Genomic DNA, 27853 nt, shown 5'->3' with positions numbered 1-27853 from the left:
CCTGAGTGCTGGGATTAAAGGTATGTGCTACCACCTCCCAGCAAGATATTTTATTTTTATTTTTATTTGTGTGTGTGTGTGTGTGTGTGTGTATGTGTGTGTGTGTGTGTGTGTGTGTGTGTGTGTGTTAGGATGTGTACATATGTGAGTGCCCACAGAGGACAGAGGAGGGTGTCACATCCCCCAGGGCTGGAGTTACTGGTGACTGTGAGTCACTTGCTGTGGGTGCTGGGAACCCAATTCAGATCCTCTGCAAAAATAGCGCATGCTCTAACTGCTGAGCCGTTTCTCCAGAGCAGAATTTAGGTTTTTCACCATAAAAAGAGTTCTCAGTCGGGCGGTGGTGGTGCACGCCTTTAATCCCAGCACTCGGGAGGCAGAGCCAGGCAGATCTCTCTGAGTTCGAGGCTAGCCTGGTCTACAGAGTGAGATCCAGGACAGGCACCAAAGCGACACAGAGAAACCCTGTCTCGAAAAACAAACAAAACAAAACAAAATGGAAGAAAAATAGAAAAAAAGAGTTCTCAGGGTGAGTGGTGGTAACAGCCACACAGCATGGTAGGGATATTCAATACCACTGAGCTGTGTATTTAAAAAGAGCTAAGATGGAAAATGTTATGTTACATGTTTTCTATGTCAATAAAAATTGACTGTCTCTATATATTAGCACCAAGCAATTTGATACAGGAATAAAAAAATACCTATCACAAAATTACCAAAAATATGAACTACTGAGGGAAAAATCTGACAAGATGTAATACCAGCACATTGAAAATTTACAAAATATTACTGAGAGAATCCAAGACCTAAACAGAAACCCATGCAGAGTCACAGGCTAGAAGACTGATCTTTCTGGGTGTTAATTCTTCCAAATTGATCTATGTGTTCAATGCAACCTCAATCAAATTCTCTTCCAATTTAAGACATAAAAAAGTTTATGTACCCACCCACTCATCTATCCCATCTGCCTGTCTGTCCATCCATCCACCCACCCACCCATCCACCCATCCACCCATCCACCCATCCACCCATCCATCCATCCATCCATCCATCCATCCATCCATCCATCCATCCATCCATCATCTGTGCATTCTATCTACTCACCTATCTACCTACTATCTACTCAGTCATTCAGCCATCTACCCACCCCCCACCCACCCACCATCCACTCATTCATAAACCAATTCACCCATCCATATACTTTATACCCCCTGCTCCAATCCAGAAGCAAAGCTATTGAGTGCATATGTTGTGAGGGTGGCCCATGAGAACTACACATAGATTGCTATCCTTGAGATGCTCACAACAGAAATGGTCACAGAGCATGACCAGGGTGGTGAGGACAGTGGTCTCTATGAGTGTGACAACTGAACCAAGTTTTGAGGGGAGAGGAGAGGAATTGCCCCAGAATGGCTGGACTCTTGAAAGGTTGACCTGCCTGATAGATGGGGGCAGGGGAGCAGTGGCCTCCAGTAGCCTGTCCTGTATGTGCCTGCCCAGTGGGACCTACTGACTTGACCAGCCCCTCTACTGCTTCTTATCTCAGCCTTCACACCTTGCTCGGAGCTGACTTCCTTTTCAGGGAACTCAGTTAAGGGACTATGTGGCCAGGTCTGTCTGTTCCTAGTCTTCTCAAGCCTTTGAAGGTGCAGGTGGGTGACCCATTTGCCGTCTTTGAGCTTGCCTTTCTCATGTTTCAGGGGAGGGCCTGCAGAGACGGCTGTGTGACAGAGGCTTGGCTGCCTGGGCCTAGGCCCAGGACTTGCTGCTTCATCCCTGTGTGGCTGGGGCTGGGGTCTCTTTTAGGAATCCAGAAGGTCTGAGAACTGTGGCTTTTCTGGGAGTACCCTCTGTCTGCTTACCATGGCAAGATACAAGCTTCCCACTTCAATTAAGTCCAGCTGTCTGGGGCTTGCTAGCTTGGTGTTGGATGCTTGGCTAGGATGGCAAGAGGCAGGGGCAGTGGTCAGCATAGGTGTTAAGCAGCCTTGTCTCCTGTGCCGAGTGAGACTGTTGTAGCAACCGAGACACAAGATCCTCAGTCGTTCAGGTTCTGTAACAGGTGTTAGTAATCAAGCGGACTACAGAGCATCCTGGGGAATGACCTGAGACCACACATGTGGCTGACACAGTAAACGTCAGTGAGGTCACATTGAGGTCAAAACGGGGTAGGGATAGAGAAGAGCTGTCTGGGGTAGGTTCATAAAGCTGCAGTATGGATGGATGGATGGCTGCCTCCCACCCTGAGTGAGGAGGGCTTGTTCAAGTTGCATCAGCCAGGGTTCTCCAGGGAAACTGAACAGCAGAGGGTGTGTAAGCACACACAGGGGATGTGTAAATGCATACATATAGACCCTGTGCCTTAGGGTTTCTAGTGCTGCGATGAAACACCATGACTAAAAGCAAGTTGGGGAGAAAGGGGTTATTAGGCTTGCACTTCAGCATTGCTGTTCATCATTGGAAATCAGAGCAGGAACTCAAACAGGCCAGGATCCTGGAGGCAGGAGCTGATGCAGAGGCCATGGAAGGGTGCTGCTGACTGGCTTGCTTCCCCTGGCTTGCTTAGCCTGCTTTCTTATAGAACCCAGGACCACCAGCCCAGGGATGGCACCACTCACCATGGGCTGGGCCCTCCCGCATTGACCACTAATTGAGAAAATGCCTTACAGCTGGATCTCACGGAGGCATTTCCTCAACTGAGGCTCCTTCCTCTCTGATGACTCTAGCTTGTGTCAAATTGACACACAAAACCAGCCAGGACAGGCTGCAAGTCTGAAACCTGCAGGGAAAGTCAGCAAATGGGAGACCCAAAGCAGAGCTGGAGGTAGACTCCTCTCTGCCTCGTGGACCTCAGTATCTTTTTGCAAGATCTCACTACCCATTCTGGGGAGGACCATCTGCTCCCACCTGAAAACTACCTTCATGGCAATATCAAAACTAGTGTCTGACCAAACATTGGGTATTAAGACTCAGCCACGTTGATAGACAACAGAAACCACTGCAGGAGGCCACTGAGACTGGGAGTGGGGCTTGGAGGATCCCCATTTGGGGGTGGACTCCCTCTTCTCTCTTCTCTCATCTTGTCCTTTCTTCTGCCTCTCTCTCCCTTCTCCTCCTGCAGCCCTCCCCCCCCCCCCCAGCTTCCGGGTGAGTCAGTGTGTGGACAGACAGAGTGGAACATTCACGTTAAGAGCCTGTGACGTCTTTGCTGCCTCCTCCCTGCAGTCAAGGCTGTAAATTCTATGCAATCCCCAGGAACAGTGTCTTGTCCAGGTAAACAGTGCAGGGCGTGGGGTCAGCAGAAGAAGGTCCAGCGTGCCTGGGACCCTGTCCACTGTCAGTTTCAGTTCTGGTCTAACTCAAGGACTGGGAAGGCATTCTGCTCCCCGGCAGGGTCCACCTGTGGTTGGGCGGGGCTGTCATTCTCACCTTGGTCACCACATCCCTGTCGCAGACAGTGGCACTGCCCAGCAGCTTCTTCAAAGTATTGACGTCTCCTCTCCTTCATCCTAGTCTTCATGCCCTGGGGAAAAGCTACAAGGAGGTGGGGGAGGGGCCTCTGGGGCCAAGAGTGGGAAACTGAGCTTCAAGGCCCATGGCAGCTGCCCATCAGACCTCTGTATAGAGGAGGGATTGACCAGGTGGATAAAGTTATCGTCTTTGTGTTGGCCGCATTCAGTGTGGTCTGGGAATCTGTCTAAATGTGTGTTGGCCACTCAGTGCCTTCCAGTTCATGTTTATCTTGTTACAGAGCCTTGGCCCCCAACCTAGGCTGTCCTCGTCCTCATCCTTCACCACCAGAGTTGGTAGCTGATAAGCAGGCAATGAAACCATTCACAGCCGACAAAGCCCTCACGGCCATTTGCCCCTGCCTTAGCTCCCTAGACCACTGTGCCCAGCCATGTGCTCGGTTGTCTGACATCAAAGCTCACATAAGTCACTTGAGATCCTGTAATGGACCAAGAGGTCTGTTAGTGTCAGGTCACTCAGCTTGGGGTCATCACCACTGCTCCATCCAATGGGAACACAGTGTTGACCTTTTCTACCCAGGGTGATTCCAGCTCCTCCTCCCAGGGAGGACCTACTTCCTCCATCTAGGGAGGACTTACTTCTTCCAGATGCTCAGAGCTCAGCCAGAGGTCGGTGCTGGGATCATGAGTCTGGCCGGGAGTCCTCTGACTCCCCCCTATAGCAGAGAGAGCCTGGCATGGAAAACCACAGGTTCTTGGGGCCTGGTCCATCCTTGGATTTCCCCAGGGCATGGTGCCAGCCTGAGGGGCCCACATAGGGAAGTCAAACAATGGTTTCCTTGGCCCAGCTGGTTCTAGTTCCATAATCCCTGTTTTTTGGGCTCAGGCTACACTCAGGTTCTCCCACGTGCCTGAGCTGCAGTAGGGAGGAGAGACCAAAGCTCGAGCTGGTGGGCACAGTGAGATGGGAAGTGGCTTCCACCGTGTCCTGGCTGCTGGTCACTCTTACCTTGGATGTCTTTGTAGGGCATAGACCCCTTCCAGATTCTAACTGGGATGGTGTGGAGGGCCTGAGGTCTAAGGAGTGGCGTCAGAGGACAGCAGTGCTGTTTCTTTAGCCCAGGATGTGGTTTTTGTGCCTCGCCTAGAAGGGCAGCATGGTAGCCTAGGAAAGGAAATGCCATTCCCCATTTAGGGAGTCTGTGACCACCCAATGTGTTTTTTCCTCATTCACCTCTGGAACTTGGAGACTAAATTGGAGTCTGAGGTACCTTGTGACCAAATTCACAAGCCAAAGTCAGGACCTGTCCTTGTTCTCAGGAAGAGGAAAACATGAGGGGGGGGGGTTCCCTAGGTCTCAGTTTACACTCCAGCTACAGCATGGGGTAGCTGGCTACCTGTGCCTCTCCATCTTTGTGTGACCCTTGGGAACCAGTATCTCATAGGCTCTTGTTTGTGGTTTTTACCAGCTCGGACGCTGCATCCTGATTTCCGGAGCCTTTTCCAGACATTGGTGAGGCAGCCGCAGCTTTGGGTTAAGCCCAAGGGGACTGAGGATCACTGCTCTTATGGAGACAGGATCACATCCTTGGAGTAACAGCTGTGGCTAGGAAACAGGACAGGCTGCCCGAGCTTTAGGAGAAGGGGTAGCCTCAGGAGACTCTGCAGGAACAGGGCCCGCTGGGTTTGGGGCTCACCGCTCTGCTTAGACCCCGTTCTCACAGAGTGGCCACTCCAGGCCTCCAGCTACTTCCTCTTGCATCAGGGGACACGATTCCAATAAGAGTGGTTGCCTGGGCTGAGGGCTGCCCTAGTTCTAATTACATGTAATTCCAGAGACTGGCAGAGCCTGGGAAAACAAGGGGATTAGAGTGGACTTAGCTGGGCTCTGTAGGTACAGCAGGCTCTACAGAAACAGGGGGCCCCCTGTGCCCCCACTGCTCCTTGCCTTCTGGAGGTGGATCACGAACTGGGGTCAGATGCCCCCTCCTGAACTTGTCTCCCCCAGGTGACATGAACTGAGGTGTTTCAGGAGTCAGAGTTGTCTCAGCCCACACTGCTCGTGGAGAAATAGAATGGAGAAGTTGGCAGACACCCGGAAGCTCCTTCTACCTGGACCGTGTTGGAGGTTGCCGGGCTGGGTCTGGGGGCATTTAGAGGGGTATGGCAGAGCTCATGGGATGTAATTCCAGCAGGGACCTCCTGCCTCTCCCAACCTGAGATTGCCCTGGCTTGAAACTTGAAGGAATGGAGTTCACCTGGGGTGTGTGCTGGCATTGGGATAATTGAGGCTGTGACATCCTGAGGAAGGCCAAGTTTACCCAGGGAGTCATATAAAGATAAACTCAGATAACCTGAATCAATATTTCCTCACTGGGGACCCATGGAGCCCCTACAGCTGTTTTCCTGATAACTCGGCAAATGCCCCACCCACCCTTTGCACCTCCCTTGTCCTCCCGCCCTCAGATGCCTGCTAGGCATATAAGTCCTGGACCCCTGCCCTGGGATGCTCTCCTGTGCCACCCTCCTGAGCCACCATGGGGCTGCCACTAGCTCGCCTGGTGGCTGTGTGCCTAGTCCTGGCCTTAGCCAGGGCCTCGGAGCTCCAAAGAGGTAAGGGGCTGGGTGATCTGGGCAAGAGACTAGACAGAGCACCCCGAGGGTGGGGAGGCTAGGAAGCCCAGAGCAGTTAGTAAGGGATGCCTGGTATAGGAGGGGGTCCCCAGCCAGCCACTCCAGTTGGACTGGGGTCTTAGGTCTCTCACCATTATTCTGAGGTTGAAAGCTGAGGGTCCTGCACCAGGTGGATGAGAAGCTGGAATCCCTTGAGTGACCATTGTCCATGGGAGTGGGGGGAAGCTTTGCATGTCTAGGAGAAGCCAAATTTAGGACAGTTCCAGATATGGGGGATCTTCGGCAAGATAGTGCCTCTGGAGAATGGGCTGCGTGTCCACATGGGAAACTTCTGTCCCATCAGGACAAAGCTATGGATGGGGGATGTCCCAGTGGGGACTCTTAAAGACTGAGGGACACAGCCCAGCCTCTTGCTGGGTGAGGGGTGGCTAGAGGGGGGCTGACTGGAGAATCAGCATCGGTTGAGGGGGATTGGGCAGTGACAAGTAGATGTACTCTGGCCAGGCGGGCAGAGTGACCAGATTGCCTGAAGACCCTCGGCCTTACTCCCTGCTTGCATTCCACGCTAACTAGTGCTTGTCTGAGAGTCTCTGCAGAAGGGTGACCAATATTTAGCAGAGACTGCTTATGGAGGGGGTACCATCTCGGCCAGAAACCTTGGTCTGGAGCCCCAGATGGGTACCCTTGGAGGGACCTCTGGGGTTAACTTGGAGAATGGGCTCAGGAAGGCCTCCTGAGACGTGGGTGTCTCACCTTGTGTCCCCACTGCTCTCCCAGAAGCCAGAACCCGAAACCATGTCTGCAGCACCTGGGGCGACTTCCACTACAAAACCTTTGACGGTGATGTCTTTCGATTCCCCGGCCTCTGTGATTACAACTTTGCTTCCGACTGTCGAGACTCCTACAAGGAATTTGCTGTGCACCTGAAGCGGGGCTTGGACCCGGCTGGGGGTCACCCCCGGATAGAGTCCATCCTAATTACCATTAAGGACGACACCATCTACCTCACCCACAAGCTGGCAGTGGTGAATGGGGCCATGTGAGTGGGATTAATATCTGCCTCCCATGTCCCAGCAGCCAGGGGGAGGCTTCTGGCTCCTTGGAGCAAGTTTGCCCCTGAACATTTTGTATAAACTAGCCAGCCTCCAGGATACCCTCTCCTGCTCTGGCACAGGGCTAATAGGAGTGCTTTGAGGTTTGAGCTAGGCCATGGATTCACTCAACAAACACTGATGAGTCCCCTCTGTAGACCAGGGGTCTTAGGTAACATGTGAGTCCCTTGCGGACTTCCCCTGGGGGGCCATGTGGGATCGAAGAGTGGCCGCCAGAGCTACAGGTCCCCCAGGCTAAGGTTGCAGAAGCTCAGAAGGGAGAGGCTGCTCGCCCGGCCCCATTGTTCCCCGGCATTGTCTCAGTAACAATGCCCCCTCTTAAATGCATTCCTGTCTTGCAGGTTCACCCCACTGGGGATTTGCTCTTTTCCTGTTTCAGGGGTGTCTGTGTCCTGCATGGGGCTCTCCTAGTGTTCCCTTGCCTTGCCTGGTCTGCTAGCAGGACCATGCTGTCATGAGTGGGTTGGGTATGGCAGAGGTCCCTAGGGATAGAGGCTCAGGGGCTGAGGTGTGGCAGTTCCAGGCCAGTACACGAGTAGGATGGGGTCCTGGTATAAGGACAGCTCTGGGTCATGGTCTGGGCAGAGGTTGAGTGTCCCACCCTGGCAGATTTTATGAGCAAATACCTCTGAACAAAGGGCCTGGAGAGGGTTGGGGACTCAGTCCCCAACATATCCCAGACCCACTGCCTTTAGGGCTCCTGAGAAGGGCCTCTGTCCTGGACTCAAGAGGTTGTGGGAAGGAAAATAGACAGAAGGGCCTGGCCCTGCCCCAAGGAAATCCACCTAGCCCAGGACAAGGGCTCTCTGACCATTGCCCAGGCCTCTGCCCAGCTCTCTGGCCTCCTCCTGGAGCTTGGCTAAGTCTGCTTGCGGCCCCAGATGAGAACATACTGACCAAGTAAGGAACCAGGCTAGGTCTTCACCCAGATAATGCCCTCAGCACCATGTGGGCAGCAGAACCCTCAGGAAGACAAGTGGGTGGGTTCTGAGATGCTGGGTTGGTGAGTGACCCCACAGTGGTCCCCACAGGGTCAGCACCCCGCACTACAGCTCCGGGCTCCTCATTGAGAAGAATGATGCCTACACCAAGATCTACTCCCGTGCTGGCCTCTCCCTCATGTGGAACCGGGAAGACGCACTCATGGTGGGCGCCAGCATCCTGGGTTCTGAGGTGGTGGGGCTCCTTTATCTGGCCAAAGGCCTGGTGGATCCATAGAAGGGCAGGATTGGGGGATCCACACCTCACAGTTCGAGTAGGATCCTTTGTGGTGGAGAAGGCTGCTGGAGACAGTGATTGGTACTAGGGTCTTCTTTGGTCTGGCCTGGGAGGGGCTCTCTGTGCAATGAATGGTCTGTCTCCCAGACTGCATTTTGGGACCCCACCCTGAAGGACCCTTCCTGGTGGATGATTCCTGCCCTCCTCCTGCCTGGCCTTCTTGGAGAAGCTGCCTAGACGTAGGGGCTCTGGAAGCTGTGCTGGGTCCTGAGGTCTGCTCACCTGCCCTCCCTTCCCTCTCAACAGCTAGAGCTGGACAGCCGGTTCCAGAACCACACCTGTGGCCTCTGTGGGGACTTCAATGGCATGCAAACCTATAATGAGTTCCTCAGTGAAGGTGAGTGGTAAGCTGGGCTTGTGGAGAGGAAGACAGGGGTGTGGCTGTAGGCTCCCGGCTCCCGAGGACCACTGCTGACCAGCTGCATTCCTAGGCATACAATACAGTGCCATTGAGTTTGGGAACATGCAGAAGATCAACAAGCCTGAGGTTGAATGTGAGGACCCCGCGGTGGAGCAAGAGCCAGAGTCCTGCTCTGAGCACGTGAGTCACTGCTGGGGAACCCCAGGCTCTCAGGAAAACCTGCACTTGCTGGCCTTTGTTGGGAATCCCTAGGCTCTAAGGGGAGGTGTGAACAGGGCTTCATGTCTATGTCCTTGTCTTCAGCGAGCTGAGTGTGAGAGGCTGCTGACCTCCACAGCCTTCGAGGACTGCCAGGCCCGGGTGCCCGTGGAGTTGTATGTGCGCGCCTGCATGCAGGACCGCTGCCAGTGTCCTCAGGGCGGCGCCTGCGAGTGCAGCACCCTTGCTGAGTTCTCCCGCCAGTGCTCCCACGCAGGCGGCCGACCTGAGAACTGGAGGACTGCCTCACTCTGCCGTAAGTAGCTGGCGACCCCTGCGGTACCCCGGGGCCACCCACATGGTGCTCAGTGTCAGTGTCCCTGGGTTTAAGGAGACCCCGTGGGAGCTGTGTCTGTGCCAAACACCCAGGCACTATCTGCCAGTGGCCTTGACCCTCTGTTAGCTCCTTATTTGTGGATTGATGGAGCTGACTTTGCTTCTAGCCAAGAAGTGCCCTGGTAACATGGTGTACCTGGAGAGCAGCTCTCCCTGCGTGGATACCTGCTCACATCTGGAGGTCAGCAGCTTGTGCGAGGAGCACTACATGGATGGCTGTTTCTGCCCAGAAGGTACATGCTCTGGAAGATCCTTGTCCCGGAGACTGGGTGGGGAGCAGGCAGGGAGGGGTGGGAGAACCCTGAGGGCGGATGGGAACCTCCCAAGAACCCTAAGGGCTGGGAGATGAACATCTCCATTGACAGAGCAGGGGTCCTGATGTCTGTGGGTGGAGGTTTGGCTGGCAGACTCTCCTTGGGGGAAACTGGCCCTTCCTAAGGCTTCCGGGGTAAGTTTACATCTCCGGCTACCCCAGGCACTGTATATGATGACATCACGGGCAGTGGCTGTGTCCCTGTGAGCCAGTGCCACTGCAAGCTGCATGGGCACCTCTATATGCCAGGCCAGGAGATTACCAATGACTGTGAGCAGTGGTAAGTCTCAGAGCATAGAGCTTGGGGGTCAGACAGGCTGGGGTGTCACTGAGTCTTGACCTTGTGGCCCTGCTTCCCGGCAGTGTCTGCAATGCTGGTCGCTGGGTGTGTGAAGACCTGCCTTGCCCTGAGACCTGTGCCCTGGAAGGTGGCTCCCACATCACCACCTTTGATGGAAAAAAGTTTACCTTTCATGGGGACTGCTACTATGTCCTGACCAAGGTAGGCAGGCCAGTCTACCTGGATGGAGCTGGGGGCCCTCTGTCTTCTGGGGAAGGAGGAAAGACAGGTTCTGGAGAAGGCTGTCCCTGGGGTGGTGGGTGGTGCTGCTCTTAGAAACAGGATGAAAAGTAGTGGGTCTAGGCTGCAGGAGGCTGCTGGATCCTCAGTGATTGTACCACCCTTCCCCATTCAGGGCAGCCACAATGACTCCTATGCCCTCCTGGGTGAGCTGGCCCCCTGCGGCTCTACAGACAAGCAGACCTGCCTGAAGACTGTGGTGCTGCTGACTGACAACAAGAAGAACGTGAGTCAGTCCTCTCTCCCTTCCCAGCATGCCTGGGTCCTGCACGCAGGCCCTCTCTGCTCTATGCACCTGTGACATTTCTTGCAGGTGGTGGCCTTCAAATCAGGTGGCAGCGTGTTACTCAACGAGCTGGAGGTGACCCTGCCCCATGTGGCAGGTGAGTGGCTCAGGGAGGGGTCCTGAACTGCTGCGGGGCAACAGAGCCAGCTGGGCTTTGGACAGCCTAGGAGGCTGGGCCTCCGGCAGGCTCTATCCTTGGGTCCCTGCTGGTGGTAGGGGGATGGGATGCCACCCAACAGTAAGGTGGAACCCAGGAGCCCTGCTGCCTTTCACCGTGGTCTTGTTTTGCAGCGAGCTTCTCCATCTTCCAACCCTCCTCCTACCACATTGTTGTGAACACGGTGTTCGGGCTGCGGCTACAGGTTCAGCTGGTCCCAGTCATGCAGCTTTTTGTGACTCTGGACCAGGCTGCCCAGGGACAGGTGCAGGGTGAGTGGTCTCTTCTGTCTTGTCCCTGAAAAAGCCCCATGAGGGTCCTGCTGCCCCCAAGACCCCACCCCTCAACCCCCATCTTTCCTAATCCTGTTCTGGCCCTTTAGGTCTCTGTGGGAACTTCAACGGCCTGGAAAGTGATGACTTCATGACGTCTGGTGGGCTGGTGGAGGCCACGGGTGCCGGCTTCGCCAACACCTGGAAGGCCCAATCAAGTTGCCATGACAAGCTAGACTGGCTAGATGACCCCTGTTCCCTCAACATTGAGAGCGGTGAGGCTCAGGGGAAGCTGGCCGCCGTCCACCGGTTTGTCTAGGACACACAGTCCTGGCCAGTACCGCCTCAGAGCAGATGGGGCTTCTGATGAGGACACAGTGTGTGGGTAGAGGGGTGGGTGGAGGTCACATGGTCCATGGTGCTGGGGAACTGCACATTCACCTGCTGTTCAGTTAGTTTATAGTGGCCTCATGGTGGCAGCTTTCCAAATGACAAAATAGATGGGTTGGTCAGTCTACCTGTTGGGCGGTGGCTGTCATCCAGGCTTGGCCTAGTGCTAGGACGACATGCCCTCCTACCCACTTCTCAATCATGTTTGAAGATTTCTAGCCCTGTGGGGTTGAGAAAGGGAGGTGGTGGGTGTTAGGTAAAAAGGTCTCATTTTGCTCATAGCTGCCTGGACTTAATGACGAGAGGGAGGAAGGGATCTGGCTTTGGTCACACAGGAGACCATGTCACCTCCATCCTGGGTGATCAGAATTTTAGGCTCAGGGTATGTGAAGGGAGCCTGGCCATGCTAAGGTTCTGACCCACTCCCCCAGCCAATTATGCTGAGCACTGGTGTTCCCTGCTGAAGAGGTCGGAGACGCCTTTTGCCAGGTGCCACTTGGCTGTGGATCCCACTGAATACTACAAGGTGAGGTCATCCCCCAACCTTACATACTCAATGCTGCATGCAGCGTCCCCAGAGCCAGCAAAGTGTGCTCGGGCCACCTGGCTGAGCCTGGGAGTGGCTGGGTATGCGTGTGTGCCTGAGTGGTGGTATGTGTGCGCACGCGTGTGTTCACTTGAGTGCACAGGGTGCTGGGGCCATGGGCCTGGCCTCCTCACCTCACTGGTCCTTTGTTCACCTTCTAGAGGTGCAAATATGACACGTGCAACTGTCAGAACAACGAGGACTGCATGTGCGCGGCTCTGTCTTCCTACGCCCGTGCCTGTGCCGCCAAGGGTGTCATGCTGTGGGGCTGGCGTGAGCGTGTCTGCAGTGAGTACTTCCCCACTGGCTGCTTCCTAGGATGGTGATCCAGCTCTCCCTGGGCTGGGGCTGGGAGCCCTGAGAATAGTCAGTCCAGAGAGAGAGGGGCCAGCTCCTTGTAGCTGCCTCCCAGCATCTGCCAGAAGCAGCAGATTTTCCTGACCTTTTAGGCTCTGCAGAGATGGGCTATGGGATGGCCACAGCTGTGGCAGCTGAGTTCAGGAGCCTGGGAGGGGTTCCCAGGGTGGCTGCCCTCCATCTGTGGTCCTGGTGGAGGGAGAAGCTCAGGGACAGCCGACAGGGACAGTAGTTGGAGTCCAGTGCCATTGCCCCTCACTCCTGTGGTTTCCTCCGCAGACAAAGACCTGCATGCTTGCCCCAGCTCACAGATCTTCCTGTACAACCTGACCACTTGCCAGCAGACCTGCCGCTCGCTCTCAGAGGGTGACACCCACTGCCTCAAGGGATTTGCACCTGTGGAAGGCTGTGGCTGCCCTGACCATACCTTCATGGATGAGAAGGGCCGCTGTGTGCCCTTGGCTAAGTGTTCCTGCTACCACCATGGTCTTTACCTGGAGGCAGGAGATGTGATCCTGAGGCAAGAGGAGCGCTGGTGAGTGCCCTGGACTCAGCAAGGGGCCCAGAGAGTCGGGGAGGGGGCTGCTCTTGAATCTCTACCCCAAGTGCAAAAATGAGAGACTCTAAGCGGGACCTCCTGAGGCTCTCAAATGGTGCAGAGGTGCCTGGGGTGAGATTCTGAGAGTGGCCTGGCTGGCATACGTCCTGTGTGGGGACCCTAGTCATCCTGTCCCACTTCTCTCTCATAGCATTTGCCGGAACGGGAGGCTGCAGTGCTCTCAGGTCAAACTGATCGGCCACAGTAAGTTTTACGGATGCTGCCCATGTATGGCCGCCAGTCGTTGGAGTCTTGTTTCCCTTCCCTTCTTACCTGGTACCCTGCATTCATCTTGAGCTAAGACAGACTTCTTGACCCCACAGGCTGTCAGGCCCCCAAAATCCTTGTGGATTGCAACAATTTGACTGCCCTGGCCACCCGGAAACCCCGCGCCACCAGCTGCCAGACACTGGTGGCTGGTTATGTGAGTGCCAGGGAGGGCTGCTGTGGCTGGGCTGGTTGGGGGCATGCTGGATGCCTGAGTCCATTGTATGGACTAGGGCAGACTCCCACGCTGCCAGTTCACTGGGCTGGGGCCCGAGTCTTATAAACACCTGGGTCTGTGGATACTCCCTGTGACCCTGGAAGAGAAGTGGCAGCCTACGGCAATGCGGGAGTCAGTCTAGGGGCCTTGATCAGCAACCCTACCTGGTCTCCCTGACCAGGATGAGCTTGAAGGGAGGGGTTTTAGGAGAGAGGAGAAGGAGTTGGGGGTCCAGGACACTGTTAGATCTTCTCGTGTGGGCACTTGACCCCTCAAAGGAGGGCCTGGGCCTCATTTGAGCCCTTTTTCTTATTCCAGTACCACACAGAGTGCATCAGTGGCTGTGTGTGTCCCGATGGGCTGCTGGATGATGGCCGTGGTGACTGTGTGAAGGAGGAGGAGTGTCCTTGCATCCATAACAAAGACCTATACAATCCTGGGAAGAGCATCAAACTGGACTGTAACAACACCTGGTGAGCTGGCCCAGTCAGGATGCATTGAAGGGGCTGGGCTGGTTTTGTGGGGATACAAGAAGGTCCCCACTCTGTTAACAGAGCAAGTCTTGTGTCTGCCCTTTGCCCTAGAGGTTACTTTTAGGCCAGTATAGGTGCTTGTAGATTTCCTATATGGGCTGCCTCAGGAGCTATTGCCATGGTGTCCAGGACCTTGCCTCGGTTGCTCTCCGAGGGCAGGTGGGAGTCTTGGCCTCAGGCCTCATCAGGCTCCTCTACCTTTCTCCTCAGTACCTGCCAGAAAGGACGATGGGAGTGCACCCGGTATGCATGCCACAGCACCTGCTCTATCTATGGCAGTGGCCACTACATCACCTTCGATGGAAAGCACTATGACTTTGACGGACACTGCTCCTATGTGGCTGTCCAGGTGCGACTGTGAACCTCTCCAGGAAGGGGTCTGCCCTGAGATATGGAAGAGGGTCCTTGAGGTGGGAAGGGCTAACCCTTCCTCACCCTGGAAACCATACTGCCAGGATCTGGCTCCCAGCAATGAATAGAGAGGATGTGGTAAACCCTCTCCTCCCTCCAGTGCCCTACCCATGCATGGGCATGGGGGGTGTTGGGAAAGCCTGCACTCTCTGTCTCTCCTCTCTGTCTATCTGTCTGTCTGTCTGTCTGTCTGTTTCTCTCTCTGTGTAGACAGGCCCAGCTACTATCCCTGTGCCTTTTTAAAAAAAGATTTATTATGTATACAGCATGTGTGACTGCAGGCCAGAAGAGGGCACCAGATCTCATTACAGATGGTTGTGAGCCACCATGTGGGTGCTGGGAATTGAACTCAGGACCTCTGGAAGAGCAGTCAGTTCTCTTAACCTCTGAGCCATCTCTCCAGCCCCCACTTGTATGGCATCATTATTCCCAGACAACAGAAGATCTGGCTGCGTGAGATTTGAGTCAGGGCCCTGAATCCTGGATGGGGAAAGGCAGAGCATTTTCTACTCAGATGGGTGGGTTTGCCTTGCCAGCTGGGGTAGGCACCTGTGTCCTAGCTTCCTTGGCTGACGCCATCTTTCTGGACCCCAGGACTACTGTGGCCAGAACTCTACCGGCTCCTTCAGCATTATCACGGAGAACGTCCCCTGTGGCACCACAGGTGTTACCTGCTCCAAGGCCATAAAGATCTTTATAGGGGTGAGTGCTGCTGGTTCCTGGGACAGGAGATCTCTTGGGAACCCTTGGACACAGTCAGTGACCATCTTTTTCTCTGGATAGGGAACAGAGCTGAAGTTGGTGGATAAACATCGCGTCATAAAGCAGTTGGAGGAGGGGCACCATGTGCCCTTCATCACACGGGAAGTGGGCCTGTACCTGGTGGTGGAGGCCAGCTCTGGCATTATCGTTATCTGGGACAAGAGGACCACCATCTTCATCAAACTGGCCCCTTCTTACAAGGTGGGCCACCAAGATGCCAGCCATGTCCTGGGCTACCCCAAGCATAGACCCTGTGGATGTTGCTCTCACTTACCTCAAGAACTTCTCAAACTGGAGACTCGTCTTTCTTCCTGCAGGGCACTGTATGTGGTCTGTGTGGGAACTTTGATGACCAGACCAAAAATGACTTCACCACTCGGGACCACATGGTGGTGACCAGTGAGCTGGACTTTGGGAATAGTTGGAAGGAAGCTTCCACGTGCCCAGATGTGACCCACACTCCAGACCCCTGCAGCCTGAACCCACATCGTCGCTCCTGGGCAGAGAAGCAGTGTAGCATTATCAAGAGTGGTGTATTCAAAGGGTGTCACAGCAAGGTAGGATGGCTGCAGGCACGGGAGGGCCCCAAGGGTGAGCAGGGGCACAGGTATGGGTGGACCTTGGGCATGCGCAAACAAGTGTGGGCAGGGGCACAGATGTGTGCCGACTGTGGGCATGGACAAAGGGCTGAGTCCCACTGTAAGTGTGTTGTGTTTGTGGTCACGGCCATGGTTGGGGCCACTGAAAGAGATTGGTGAGCACGACTGTGGCCATGAGAGGGGTGTGGCCTATTAGTCTTGCTGTATTTGTTTTTCGGGCTCCTGGCCTCTCGGTGTAGGCTTAGGATACTTGGAGGTACATTGCTGTACCACCATGGGGCATTTGTTCTTCAATTCTGTACACTTGGTAAGAAGTCGGTAATTAGATGATCAACTTTTCTCTCTGCGATTCCTGGGTAGACTCTGACCTCCTTTGCCCTGACTACATGCTCATCAGGGAGGGAGAGACATGACTTATTTTGTTAGTGCCTAGAAGATAGCGGGGGGGGGGGCAGTTTTAGGATTGCCATCTTGAGGCACTCAGGGGATAGGTGACAGATCTGTTGGCCAGGGTGGCCTGAAGGTGAGTGCCCTCCCTCCATCAGCTACTCTGGGGCCCTGGGCCAGCTTCAGTGTCCTGCGTTCCAGGCTCTCTAAGGGCAGTGCGGGCCGAGGCACATTGAAGTCTTCTTCCTAGGTGGACCCCACGGTCTTCTATGAGGCCTGTGTGCATGACTCCTGCTCCTGTGACACAGGGGGTGACTGTGAGTGTTTCTGCTCTGCTGTGGCCTCCTACGCTCAGGAGTGCACCAAGGCAGAGGCCTGTGTGTTCTGGAGGACGCCGGACCTGTGCCGTGAGTACCCATGGCAGGCGGCATCTTCCTTCCCCTCCCGAGTCATGACTGAATGTCACTCATCCCATACTTGTCCCCAGGCATCCTTTCTTGGGGCAGAGTGAGACTCGCGTTGGTAGGAGCTGACTGGACCCGGTCTCGCTCACATCCCCTGATGCTGGCTCACTTGGGTACCCCCTTGGATGCTCCCAAGCCTGACCGTGTCCCCATCCTCTCTCCCTCTAGCTGTATTCTGTGATTACTACAACCCCCCAGATGAGTGTGAATGGCACTACGAACCATGTGGGAACCGCACCTTTGAGACCTGTAGGACCATCAATGGCATCCACTCTAACATCTCTGTGTCCTACCTGGAGGGTGAGCCGGCAGGGCCCTTCAGGGAGGGAGTCACCAAGGGGTAGGCCCCTGTCGGGCTGAGGGCTGCCATTAGCTGGAGACACACGGGGATGTTTGAGAGGTGCCCAAGGGCTAAGAGGCTTGGGAACAAGGTTCGTTTCGCTGCAGTCTGTTCACTGAACTGGGTCCATGGCCCCCAGCTAAGGCCCTGGCTCCTGAAGAGGTGTCAGAGGAGCACGCTAACTCATGGGTGGGAACCACGGAGCAGAACACCCTAATGGCAGGGGAGACACAAACCCTGTCTTCTGACTCTTGGTCTTCATAGATGAACATCTCCAAGCAAAACACCGCATGGGGTGGGGCTGATGAGGAAGGTCTGGCGGAGCAGGGGATGTACAGGGGTTGTACAGGGGGTGTCCTCTGTGGTGGTCTGAGCCCCATTTCCTATACCCACTAGGTTGCTACCCTCGGTGCCCTAAGGACAGGCCCATCTATGATGAGGACCTGAAGAGATGTGTGACTGAGGACAAGTGTGGCTGCTATATTGAGGACACTCGCTACCCACCCAATGCATCTGTTCCCACTGAGGAGATCTGCAAGTCTTGGTACTGAGCCTACATTGCACAGGGTCTGGGAAAGGTTGGCACACACACACACACACACGCACGCACGCACGCACGCACGCACGCGCGCGCACACACACACACACACACACACACACACACACACACACACCATGTTCAGACACATGGAAATGGGAAATGTGGTCACTCTGGTCAGGTGCATATGTACATGCAAGCACACATATATGACTCATAGCCACACTCACATGCGTGCACAGCCCATTCAATGTGCTTACATACATGGACACAGCCACACCCAGTTGCATACCCAGTCACACTTGTACACATATCATAGGAGCTAGGATACAGAGGTGCTAGTTCCTGTTCTTGGGGTTATGGAGGCCTTTTGATCTCACCCCATCCTCTTGGCCCGGCTTTTCTTAGCTTGCGTCACCTCATCTGGCTGGCCATATTTAGAACCCAATGGGTGGGGTTTCTTTGTAGCTTGTGTTTGGGGAAGTACTCTGGGGCTTTGGGTCAGAGCACAGGGAGATGGGCATGGGGTGTCTGTGAGCAGGGAAGTATGGGGGGACCTGTAGCATCTATACTTGCTTTGCAGTATATGCACCAACACCTCAGAAATCATCTGCTATCCAGACGAAGGTAAGCTGCCCTCTGCTGGGGTCCTGGAGGTGGAGGGTTCAAGGTCCCAACCCAGGAAGCCTGTGGGCTTCTTGTACATGGGACCTGGCCTCGGGTAGGGATTGGTTTCCTCCTGGGCTCTGTGTCTTGGTTGCCCAGGTCCTTTCCAGCCCCAACTTGCTGAGCTGTACAGCAAGCCTGAGAGGCCCACACTACACATCTTTGTTTCCTTTCCCCAATGGGAGTGGTACCCTATGGGGAATTTCTAGTGCATCTCTCACCTGGGTTCTGGGCTCATCGCCTCTGGGTTTCAATGAGGCTCCTTCTTCAAAGCGAGAGGTTCTGGGGAGGCAGTCCTGCTGGAATGTATACCATTCTTCCCTCACCTGTGATAAATTGGGGAAGCCTTGAAAGTCTGTCTTTCTTGTTGATTTAATGATCCCATACCCTCTGTGCAGGGAAGATTCTTAACCAGACCCAGGATGGTATCTTCTGCTACTGGGAGTTCTGCGGCCCCAATGGGACAGTGGAGAAACACTTCAATATTTGTGTCTCTTCCACGCCACCCCCATCCACCCTGACAAGCTTCACCACAATCTCCACCCCTACCCCCATCTCCACCACCACCACCACAACCACCATCACTGCCAGTACCCCCACTGCCACCGCCAGTACCCCCACTGCCACTGCCAGTACCGCCACTGCCACTACCACAGTCACGATGACCACTACTGAAGGTGAGGCTTATTCTGGGGATTTTTGTTTTCTTGAGAATCCAGCATGGTTTCTTATTCTGGGAGCCAGAGCCAGGTCTGTGTATTCAGCCTCCATTCAGCAAACCAACTGGGAACTTAGGTGGCATTGACATTTCTCTGAACTCAGGACATTGGAGGAGGATGTCCTTACATTGCTCTGCATTTGTTCCAGTTCACACCATATCTATGATGAGTGAACTGTCAGGGGTATGACAGACACAGGAGAGAACACCTGTAATTTTGGGGACCTGGGCTGGGCTTGGGGCTCAGTTGACAAAACACTTGCTTCACAAACATGGGGACATGGATTTGATCCCCAAAGCCCTTGTAAAAATGCAAGACTTGGGGGTACACATTTGTAATCCCATTGTTGGGGACATGGGGAGAGCAAGATTCTTGGGACTCACTGGCAAGTCAGTATAATTTAATTGCCAAGTTCTAGGCCAGTGGGAGACCTTGTCTGAAAGGAAGTAGATGGCATTCTTGAGGATGACACTGGAGATTGTCCTCTGGCCTCTGCATTCACATATATACATGTTCACATCTGCAAACACACATACACACACAAACATGCACACACACAGATGTTCACACACACATACAATGCAGGCTAAGCATGGTGATGCTCACTTACAACCAGCACCTGGGAGGCAGAAGCAGGATGATTGCCATAAGTTTGAGGCCTATGGTCTATGTAGAGAGTTCCAGGCTGGCTAGGGCTGGGTAGCAAGACCATTTTTTTTTAAAAATACTTAAACTGTGCAGTAATATCCTTCTTTTTTCATTGATTGAAGCTACATCCACAATGCCTAGTAAGTGACATTACAATACTTTTCTATGATAGGTAGGGCCAAGAAGAGAAAAAATTTCCAAATTCCTCCCAGGCTTCCTTCAGAAGCAGAAGTGAGGGCAGGCTGCACTTATCTCCCTGTGGATCACAGGTGGATTTGCTCACTGTTTGTCAAGTCCATGGACACAGAGGAGGGATCTGGCCTGTGTGGATGAGTGTGTTCTTGGTCAGGAATAGACAAAGCCCCTTCCACATTATTCCTAGGGAAGACCCCCTTGTTGGTCTTTTTTTCTCTCTCACAACATTGCCAAAGAAGGGGTACTGAGCTGGAGCTCTAAAACCAGGATGTGTCCCACCTAGACATGGCTTTGGATGGTCCCTTCTCTCTGGGCCACAGTCTTTCAGCTGCAAAAAGGTGGAAATGAGTCTATTCTGATCTCTGACCCTATAAACATGGTCCCTTGGTGGTGATGGGGTGGGCAAGTGTATCTGTGGGGCGGCTGAGGAAGTCACTGAGGACTCAATCACCTTAGCCTCTCTCGAGCATGAATGGCTTATATGTAATTTTGCTTCCCTAGTACCATGCTGCTACTGGTCTGACTGGATCAACAACAACAGTCCTAGCGATAGCAATGATGGTGATCGAGAGACCTTCGACAGCGTCTGTAGTGCTCCTAAGGACATTCAATGCAGGTCAGCCACAGAGCCCAAACTCAGCTGGGAGCAGCTGGGCCAGAAGGTACAGTGTAATGCCTCAGTTGGGTTCATTTGCCATAATGAAGACCAGTATGGAAACGGAGACGGAGTATTTGGACGTTGCTATGACTATGAGATACGAGTCTACTGTTGCTATCCAAGGGAGTACTGTACTACTCCAACCACCTCACCTACAACTTCACCAACAACTCTATCTACCTCTTCCCCAACCACCTTACCTACAACTTCCCCACTCACTTCATCTACTACTTCACCAACATCCTCACCTATCACTTCAACAGTTTCACCAAGTACCTCAACTTCCACATCACCAACAAGCTTGCCGACCACTACATCAATCATTTCACCAACCACTTCCCTGACCACTACACCAACCATCTCATCTACCACCTCTCCTAGCAGTTCACCAACCACCTCTGTAACAACTTCACCAACCACATCACCAAGCACCATTTCATCAACCTTGCCTACCACATTCACCACCACACCAGAACCCACTACATGCATTGAAGATTGCAAGTGGACAGGCTGGAAAGATTCTGGCAAACCCACCCATGATATAGAAAGTGGAGATTTTGAACTGATTGGAGATGCCTGTGAACCAGGCTGGAGAGTAGACAACATCTCCTGCAGAGCTGTGATGTATTCCAACAAACCACTTGATCAGCTAGGACAGAAAGTGATTTGTGACAAAAAAGTTGGGCTAGTGTGCAGAAATGCAGAACAGGAAATAGGAGGGATCATACCAATGCGTGTGTGTCTCAACTATGAAATCAATGTTCAGTGCTGTAGTATAGAATGTACAACAACCACACAAACTTCAACCACCACTACAGTGACTTCTATCCCAACATCTACCAGCACAGTGACTCCAACCACACCTTCTACCACCACAGAGACCTCAACTGCAACATCTACCACACAGACCACAACACCAACACCCCGCACAAGCACCTCAACTCCAACATCTACCACCACACATACAACAACACCAACACCCCACACAAGCACCTCAACTCCAACATCTACTACCACACAGACCACAACACCAACACCCCACACAAGCACCTCAATTCCAACATCTACTACCACACAGACCACAACACCAAAACCCCACACAAGTACCTCCACCCCAACATCTACCACCACACAGACACCTAGTCCAACCCCCTCTACTACAGTGAGTCCAACCCCAACACCTACCACCACAGAGACCTCACCTTCAACATCTACCACCACCCAGACCACAACACCAACACCCCACACAAGCACCTCCACCTCAACATCTACCACCACACAGACACCAATTACAACTCCCACCACCACATTGACTCAAACACCAACTGCTACCACCACAGAGACCTCAACCTCAACATCTACCACCACCCAAACCACAACACCAACACCCCACACAAGCACCTCTACTCCAACATCTAACACCACTGGGACACCTAGTCCAACCCCCTCTACTACAGTGACTCCAACCCCAACTGCTACCCCCACAGAGACCTCACCTGCAACATCTACCACTACACAGACCACAACACCAACAACCTCCCCAAGCACCTCCACCTCAACATCTACCACCACACAGACACCAATCACAACACCAAGTACCACAATGACTCCAACTCCAACAGCTACCACCACAGAGACCTCAACCTCAACATCTACCACCACACAGACCACAACACCAACACCCTCCCCAAGTACCTCCACCTCAACATCTACCACCACACAGACACCAATTACAACCCCCACTACCACAGTGACTCCAACCCCAACTACTACCACCACAGAGACCTCAACCACAACATCTACCACTACACAGACCACAACACCAACACCCCAGACAAGCACCACAACTCCAACATCTACTACCACACATACAACAACATCAACACCCCACACAAGCACCTCAATTCAAACATCTACTACCACACAGACCACAACACCAACACCCCACACAAGTACCTCCACCCCAAAATCTACCACCACACAGACACCTAGTCCAACCCCCTCTACTACAGTGAGTCCAACCCCAACACCTACCACCACAGAGACCTCACCTTCAACATCTACCACCACCCAGACCACAACACCAACACCCCACACAAGCACCCCCACCTCAACATCTACCACCACACAGACACCAATCACAACACCCACTACCACAGTGACTCCTACACCAACTGCTACCACCACAGAGACCTCAACGTCTACCACCACCCAGACCACAATGCCAACACCCTCGCCAAGCACCTCCACTCCAACATCTACCACCACACAGATCCCAACACCAACACCCTCCCCAAGCACCTCCACTTCAACATCTACCACCACTGGGACACCTAGTACAACCCCCTCTTCTACAGTGACTCCAACACCACCACGGACCACCACAGAGTCCTCAACCTCAACATCTACCACCACCCAGACCACAACACCAACACCCTCGCCAAGCACCTCCATTCCCACATCTACCACCACTGAGACACCTAGTCCAACCCCCTCTACTACAGTGACTCCAACCCCAACACCGACCACCACAGAGACCTCAACTTCCACATCTACTATCACAGAGACCACAACACCAACACCTTCCCCAAGCACCTCCACCTCAACATCTACCACCACACAGACACCAATCACAACCCCCACTACCACAGTGACTCCAACCCCAACTGCTACCACCACAGAGACTTCAATCTCAACATCTACCACCACCCAGACCACAACACCAACACCCTCCCCAAGCACCTCCACTCCAACATCTACCACCACTGGGACACCTAGTCCAAACCCCACTACCACAGTGACTCCAACCCCAACTGCTACCACCACAGAGACCTCAACCTCAACATCTACCACCACACAGATCACAACACCAACACCCTCCCCAAGCACCTCCACCTCAACATCTACCACCACTGGGACACCTAGTCCAACCCCCTCTACTACAGTGACTCCAACACCAACATCGACCACCACAGAGACCTCAACTTCCACATCTACTATCACAGAGACCACAACACCAACACCTTCCCCAAGCACCCCCACCTCAACGTCTACCACCACACAGACACCAATTACAACCCCCACCACCACAGTGACTCCAACCCCAACTGCTACCACCACAGAGACTTCAACCTCAACATCTACCACCACACAGACACCAATCACAACACCAAGTACCACAATGACTCCAACAGTTACCACCACACAGACCACAACACCAACACCCCACACAAGCACCTCCACCTCAACATCTACCACCACACAGACACCAATCACAACCCCCACTACCACAGTGACTCCTACACCAACTGCTACCACGACAGAGACCTCACCCTCAACATCTACCACCACCCAGACCACAACACCAACACCTTCCACAAGCACCTCTACTCCAACATCTACCACCACTGGGACACCTAGTCCAACCCCCTCTACTACAGTGACTCCAACCCCAACACCGACCACCACAGAGACCTCAACTTCCACATCTACTATCACAGAGACCACAACACCAACAACCTCCCCAAGCACCTCCACCTCAACATCTACCACCACACAGACACCAATTACAACCCCCACCACCACAGTGACTCCAACCCCAACACCTACCACCACAGAGACCTCACCTGCAACATCTACCACCACACAGACCACAACACCAACAACCTCCCCAAGCACCTCCACCTCAACATCTACCACCACACAGACACCAATCACAACCCCCACCACCACAGTGACTCCAACCCCAACTGGTACCACCACAGAGACCTCAACTTCAACACCCCACACAAGCACCTCCATTCAAACATCTACCACCACACAGACCACAACACCAACACCCTCGCCAAGCACCTCCACTCCAACATCTACCACCACTGGGACACCTAGTCCAACCCCCTCTACTACAGTGACTCCAACCCCAACTGGTACCACCACAGAGACCTCAACTTCCACATCTACTACCACAGAGACCACAACACCAACAACCTCCCCAAGCATCCCCACCTCAACATCTACCACCACACAGACACCAATCACAACCCCCACCACCACAGTGACTCCAACCCCAACTGCTACCACCACAGAGTCCTCAACTTCCACATCTACTATCACAGAGACCACAACACCAACACCCTCCCCAAGCACCTCCACCTCAACATCTACCACCACACAGACACCAATTACAACCCCCACTACCACAGTGACTCCAACCCCAACTGCTACCACCACAGAGACCTCAACCTCAACATCTACCACCACACAGATCACAACACCAACACCCTCCCCAAGCACCTCCACCTCAACATCTACCACCACTGGGACACCTAGTCCAACCCCCTCTACTACAGTGACTCCAACCCCAACACCTACCACCACAGAGACCTCAACTTCCACATCTACTATCACAGAGACCACAACACCAACACCCTCCCCAAGCATCCCCACCTCAACATCTACCACCACACAGACACCAATCACAACCCCCACCACCACAGTGACTCCAACCCCAACTGCTACCACCACAGAGACTTCAACCTCAACATCTACCACCACACAGACACCAATCACAACACCAAGTACCACAATGACTCCAACAGTTACCACCACACAGACCACAACTCCAACACCCTCCCCAAGCACCTCCACCTCAATATCTACCACCACACAGACACCAATCACAACCCCCACTACCACAGTGACTCCTACACCAACTGCTACCACAACAGAGACCTCACCCTCAACATCTACCACCACCCAGACCACAACACCAACACCCTCCACAAGCACCTCCACTCCAACATCTACCACCACTGGGACACCTAGTCCAACCCCCTCTACTACAGTGACTCCAACCCCAACACCGACCACCACAGAGACCTCAACTTCCACATCTACTATCACAGAGACCACAACACCAACAACCTCCCCAAGCACCTCCACCTCAACATCTACCACCACACAGACACCAATTACGACCCCCACCACCACAGTGACTCCAACCCCAACACCTACCACCACAGAGACCTCACCTGCAACATCTACCACCACACAGACCACAACACCAACACCCTCCCCAAGCACCTCCACCTCAACATCTACCACCACACAGACACCAATCACAACCCCCACCACCACAGTGACTCCAACCCCAACTGGTACCACCACAGAGACCTCAACTTCAACACCCCACACAAGCACCTCCATTCAAACATCTACCACCACACAGACCACAACACCAACACCCTCCCCAAGCACCTCCACCTCAACATCTACCACCACTGGGACACCTAGTCCAACCCCCTCTACTACAGTGACTCCAACCCCAACACCGACCACCACAGAGACCTCAACTTCCACATCTACTATCACAGAGACCACAACACCAACACCCTCCCCAAGCACCTCCACCTCAACATCTACCACCACACAGACACCAATCACAACCCCCACCACCACAGTGACTCCAACCCCAACTGGTACCACCACAGAGACCTCAACTTCAACACCCCACACAAGCACCTCCATTCAAACATCTACCACCACCCAGACCACAACACCAACACCCTCGCCAAGCACCTCCACTCCAACATCTACCACCACTGGGACACCTAGTCCAACCCCCTCTACTACAGTGACTCCAACCCCAACTGGTACCACCACAGAGACCTCACCTGCAACATCTACCACCACACAGACCACAACACCAACAACCTCCCCAAGCACCTCCACCTCAACATCTACCACCACACAGACACCAATCACAACCCCCACCACCACAGTGACTCCAACCCCAACTGCTACCACCACAGAGACTTCAACCTCAACATCTACCACCACACAGACACCAATCACAACACCAAGTACCACAATGACTCCAACAGTTACCACCACACAGACCACAACTCCAACACCCTCCCCAAGCACCTCCACCTCAACATCTACCACCACACAGACACCAATCACAACCCCCACCACCACAGTGACTCCTACACCTACTGCTACCACCACAGAGACCTCACCCTCAACATCTACCACCACCCAGACCACAACACCAACACCCTCGCCAAGCACCTCCATTTCCACATCTACCACCACTGAGACACCTAGTCCAACCTCCTCTACTACAGTGACTCCAACCCCAACACCGACCACCACAGAGACCTCAACTTCCACATCTACTATCACAGAGACCACAACATTGACAACCTCCCCAAGCACCTCCACCTCAACATCTACCACCACACAGACACCAATTATAACCCCCACCACCACAGTGACTCCAACCCCAACTGGTACCACCACAGAGACCTCAACTTCAACACCCCACACAAGCACCTCCATTCAAACATCTATCACCACACAGACCACAACACCAACACCGTCCCCAAGCAGCTCCACCTCAACATCTACCACTACACAGACACCAAGTCCAACCCCAAGTACCACAGTGATTCCAACTCCAACATCTACCACCACAGAAACTTCAACCTCAACATCTACCACCACACAGACGACAACACCAACACCCTCCCCAAGCACCTCCATTCCAACATCTACCACCACTGGGACACCTAGTCCAAACCCCACCACCATTGTGACTCCAACCCCAACACCGACCACCACAGAGACCTCAACATCCACATCTACCACTCCCCAGACGACAACACCAACACCCAACACGAGCACTTCCACCTCAACATCTACTACCACACAGACACCTAGTACAACCCCCACTACCACAGTGACTCCAACTCCAACCTCTACCATCCCAGGGACACCAACTCCAGCCTCTACTACCACACCAATCCCACCCTCATCCTCTACTTTGACTACCACCACCACTACCACCACACATTACACAACCCCAACAGCCACTGTCATAATCACAGAGACTCCAACCCCATCTCCCACCCCTTCAGAAACCCCAACTCCACCCTCTACCTCTACTGAAAGCACAACCCCAACATCTTCTACTAGTCAAACCCCAACCCCCAAACCCACCACAACCAAAGAGATCTTTACTTCTACAAACACAGTACCTACTACAGGACCAACTTCTTCCAAACCTCCAACCAAGCCATCAACGCCTGTGACCACTGTGTCCACTTCTCCCCCACCCTCGGAGGGGGTCGTCACCGTTCAAAGCACCCCTGTAACTACCATAGCAACATCTAGCACAGCATCGTCACCTGGAACAACATCACCATTCATCACTCCATCAGTGGGCAGCACACCCTCTTCACCTCCAGGATCAACACCAGGACCTACCACAACTCCTGGTAAGCACATATGTAAAGTCATCCATTTTCCTCCTCTCTTAGAATAGCTTCCTTTTGTCAGGGAAGCTTTGTGGTCTCAAGATCCGAGCCTTGGGTCAGCATTTCGTGCTTCATGACCATGTTCTTGCCCAAGGAGGCTAGTCTTCTGGAAGGTTTGAGGCAGGCTAAGAGGGCCTTCTCT

At 53.6% G+C, this 27853-nt stretch overlaps 1 protein-coding gene across 1 annotated transcript in view; it reads left to right on the top strand.

Moving 5' to 3' along the window:
- The first annotated feature begins 5997 nt into the window (after positions 1 to 5997).
- Muc2 (mucin 2, oligomeric mucus/gel-forming) overlaps positions 5998 to 27853 on the top strand; it is a 32370-nt gene continuing 10514 nt past the window's right edge. Inside the window, exons 1-29 of the mRNA XM_037209050.1 lie at positions 5998 to 6083; positions 6882 to 7143; positions 8248 to 8362; positions 8741 to 8831; positions 8926 to 9035; positions 9159 to 9369; positions 9557 to 9682; positions 9925 to 10042; positions 10126 to 10264; positions 10458 to 10568; positions 10656 to 10725; positions 10920 to 11057; positions 11168 to 11332; positions 11879 to 11973; positions 12195 to 12321; positions 12670 to 12925; positions 13140 to 13192; positions 13312 to 13412; positions 13791 to 13945; positions 14216 to 14354; positions 15011 to 15118; positions 15200 to 15379; positions 15496 to 15735; positions 16415 to 16571; positions 16797 to 16928; positions 17365 to 17512; positions 18090 to 18133; positions 18571 to 18849; positions 20236 to 27672. Of these exons, the coding sequence (XP_037064945.1) occupies positions 6008 to 6083; positions 6882 to 7143; positions 8248 to 8362; positions 8741 to 8831; positions 8926 to 9035; positions 9159 to 9369; positions 9557 to 9682; positions 9925 to 10042; positions 10126 to 10264; positions 10458 to 10568; positions 10656 to 10725; positions 10920 to 11057; positions 11168 to 11332; positions 11879 to 11973; positions 12195 to 12321; positions 12670 to 12925; positions 13140 to 13192; positions 13312 to 13412; positions 13791 to 13945; positions 14216 to 14354; positions 15011 to 15118; positions 15200 to 15379; positions 15496 to 15735; positions 16415 to 16571; positions 16797 to 16928; positions 17365 to 17512; positions 18090 to 18133; positions 18571 to 18849; positions 20236 to 27672 (11383 nt within the window). The 5' untranslated portion in view covers positions 5998 to 6007. The remainder of the gene's footprint in view (positions 6084 to 6881; positions 7144 to 8247; positions 8363 to 8740; positions 8832 to 8925; positions 9036 to 9158; positions 9370 to 9556; positions 9683 to 9924; positions 10043 to 10125; positions 10265 to 10457; positions 10569 to 10655; positions 10726 to 10919; positions 11058 to 11167; positions 11333 to 11878; positions 11974 to 12194; positions 12322 to 12669; positions 12926 to 13139; positions 13193 to 13311; positions 13413 to 13790; positions 13946 to 14215; positions 14355 to 15010; positions 15119 to 15199; positions 15380 to 15495; positions 15736 to 16414; positions 16572 to 16796; positions 16929 to 17364; positions 17513 to 18089; positions 18134 to 18570; positions 18850 to 20235; positions 27673 to 27853) is intronic.

Source organism: Peromyscus leucopus, chromosome 1 (genome assembly GCF_004664715.2).
Source record: "Peromyscus leucopus breed LL Stock chromosome 1, UCI_PerLeu_2.1, whole genome shotgun sequence".
Classification (NCBI taxonomy): Eukaryota; Metazoa; Chordata; class Mammalia; order Rodentia; family Cricetidae; genus Peromyscus; species Peromyscus leucopus.
This window is presented reverse-complemented; position numbering and strand designations above follow the sequence as displayed.